General features: G+C 38.3%; 1 protein-coding gene across 1 annotated transcript; it reads left to right on the forward strand.

Moving 5' to 3' along the window:
* Positions 1-193: 193 nt before the first annotated feature.
* LOC106477578 (glutamate receptor ionotropic, kainate 1-like) lies at positions 194-1,172 on the forward strand (the record flags this gene model as incomplete). The annotated part of the gene is made up of 2 exons (XM_013938123.1): positions 194-555; positions 974-1,172. Coding segments are annotated over 2 exons (561 nt in total), but the record flags the coding sequence as incomplete, so codon positions are not given.
* Between the last annotated feature and the right edge of the window lie 59 nt (positions 1,173-1,231).

Consider the following 1,231-nt stretch of genomic DNA (forward strand, 5'->3'; position numbering starts at 1 on the left):
CACATTATAACGCCCCCACAGCTGAAGTATATAGCATATAGTAAGACGCGAAAAATATGGAACCTTTAATTTAGCATAAACCTCTTACTGTTTGTATAAAATGAAGATATTGTAGATTTTTTTTAAAATGAACTACAACTTTTCATCACTCTGGTTTGTTTCGATATCCTTAAATACTTCTCTTCGTTTTCAGAATGCAGATATAGCAATCGGTGACTTGACGATTACTTACGAGCGAGAAGGAGTTGTAGATTTCACAATGCCTTTCATGAACCTTGGAATCAGCATCCTCTTCAGGAAACCCGCCAAGAAGGTTCCTAAGCTCTTCTCCTTTCTCTCACCCTTGTCCTTGGAAGTGTGGGTGTATATGGTAACTGCCTTCTTAGGAGTCAGTATCTTTCTTTTCGTCGTAGCTAGGTTCAGCCCGTATGAGTGGACCAACCCTCACCCTTGTAATCCAGATCCGGATACTTTAGAAAACCAGTTTAGTCTTTTGAATACCCTGTGGTTTACGATTGGTTGCTTGATGCAGCAAGGTTCGGAGTTAATACCTAAGTACGGAATTATTGTATACACTACTTGGTGATATTATCGTACGTATTCTTGTGAACCTTTTGAAATTTCTGTTTCATACAAAACAACACCTAAAAACCAACGACGTGGAGAAAATTAACTGATACTGTATTGTCTCTTCACTTCTGTTCTTGCCAATCACATCAACAGGCCAGTCCAGCAGATAAAGCAGTGTATTGAAGTCGGAGATCGTGTTTAATTTTTAATATATTTATGAATTAGGAAAACTTAATCATCAGTATTACGATATTTTTTTTTCTAAATAAGATCTTAAGATTTACAATTTTTCCTCTAAAGGTACGCAGATAAAAGACGTACAAACCCTGCGGTAAAGCGTGTATTTTATAGACTTGGAGAATTCAGAGTTATTGGTAGTTATAGAAAAACTATAAAATTTCAGAGCGATGTCCACCCGTGTGGTTGCTGGCATCTGGTGGTTCTTTACCCTCATTATGGTATCCTCGTACACAGCTAATCTAGCAGCTTTTCTTACTGTGGAAAGACTGGTCACTCCGATAGAGAGCGCAGATGACCTGGCCAAACAGTCCACTATTCATTACGGATGCGTCCAGTCTGGTTCCACCCTAGCTTTTTTTGAGGTAAGTTTGTTTGTTTGTTATAAATTTCTCGCAAAGCTACACTAGAGCTATCTGCACTA

The sequence above is a fragment of the Limulus polyphemus genome, unplaced genomic scaffold, assembly GCF_000517525.1.
Source record: "Limulus polyphemus unplaced genomic scaffold, Limulus_polyphemus-2.1.2 Scaffold21474, whole genome shotgun sequence".
NCBI lineage: Eukaryota > Metazoa > Arthropoda > Merostomata > Xiphosura > Limulidae > Limulus > Limulus polyphemus.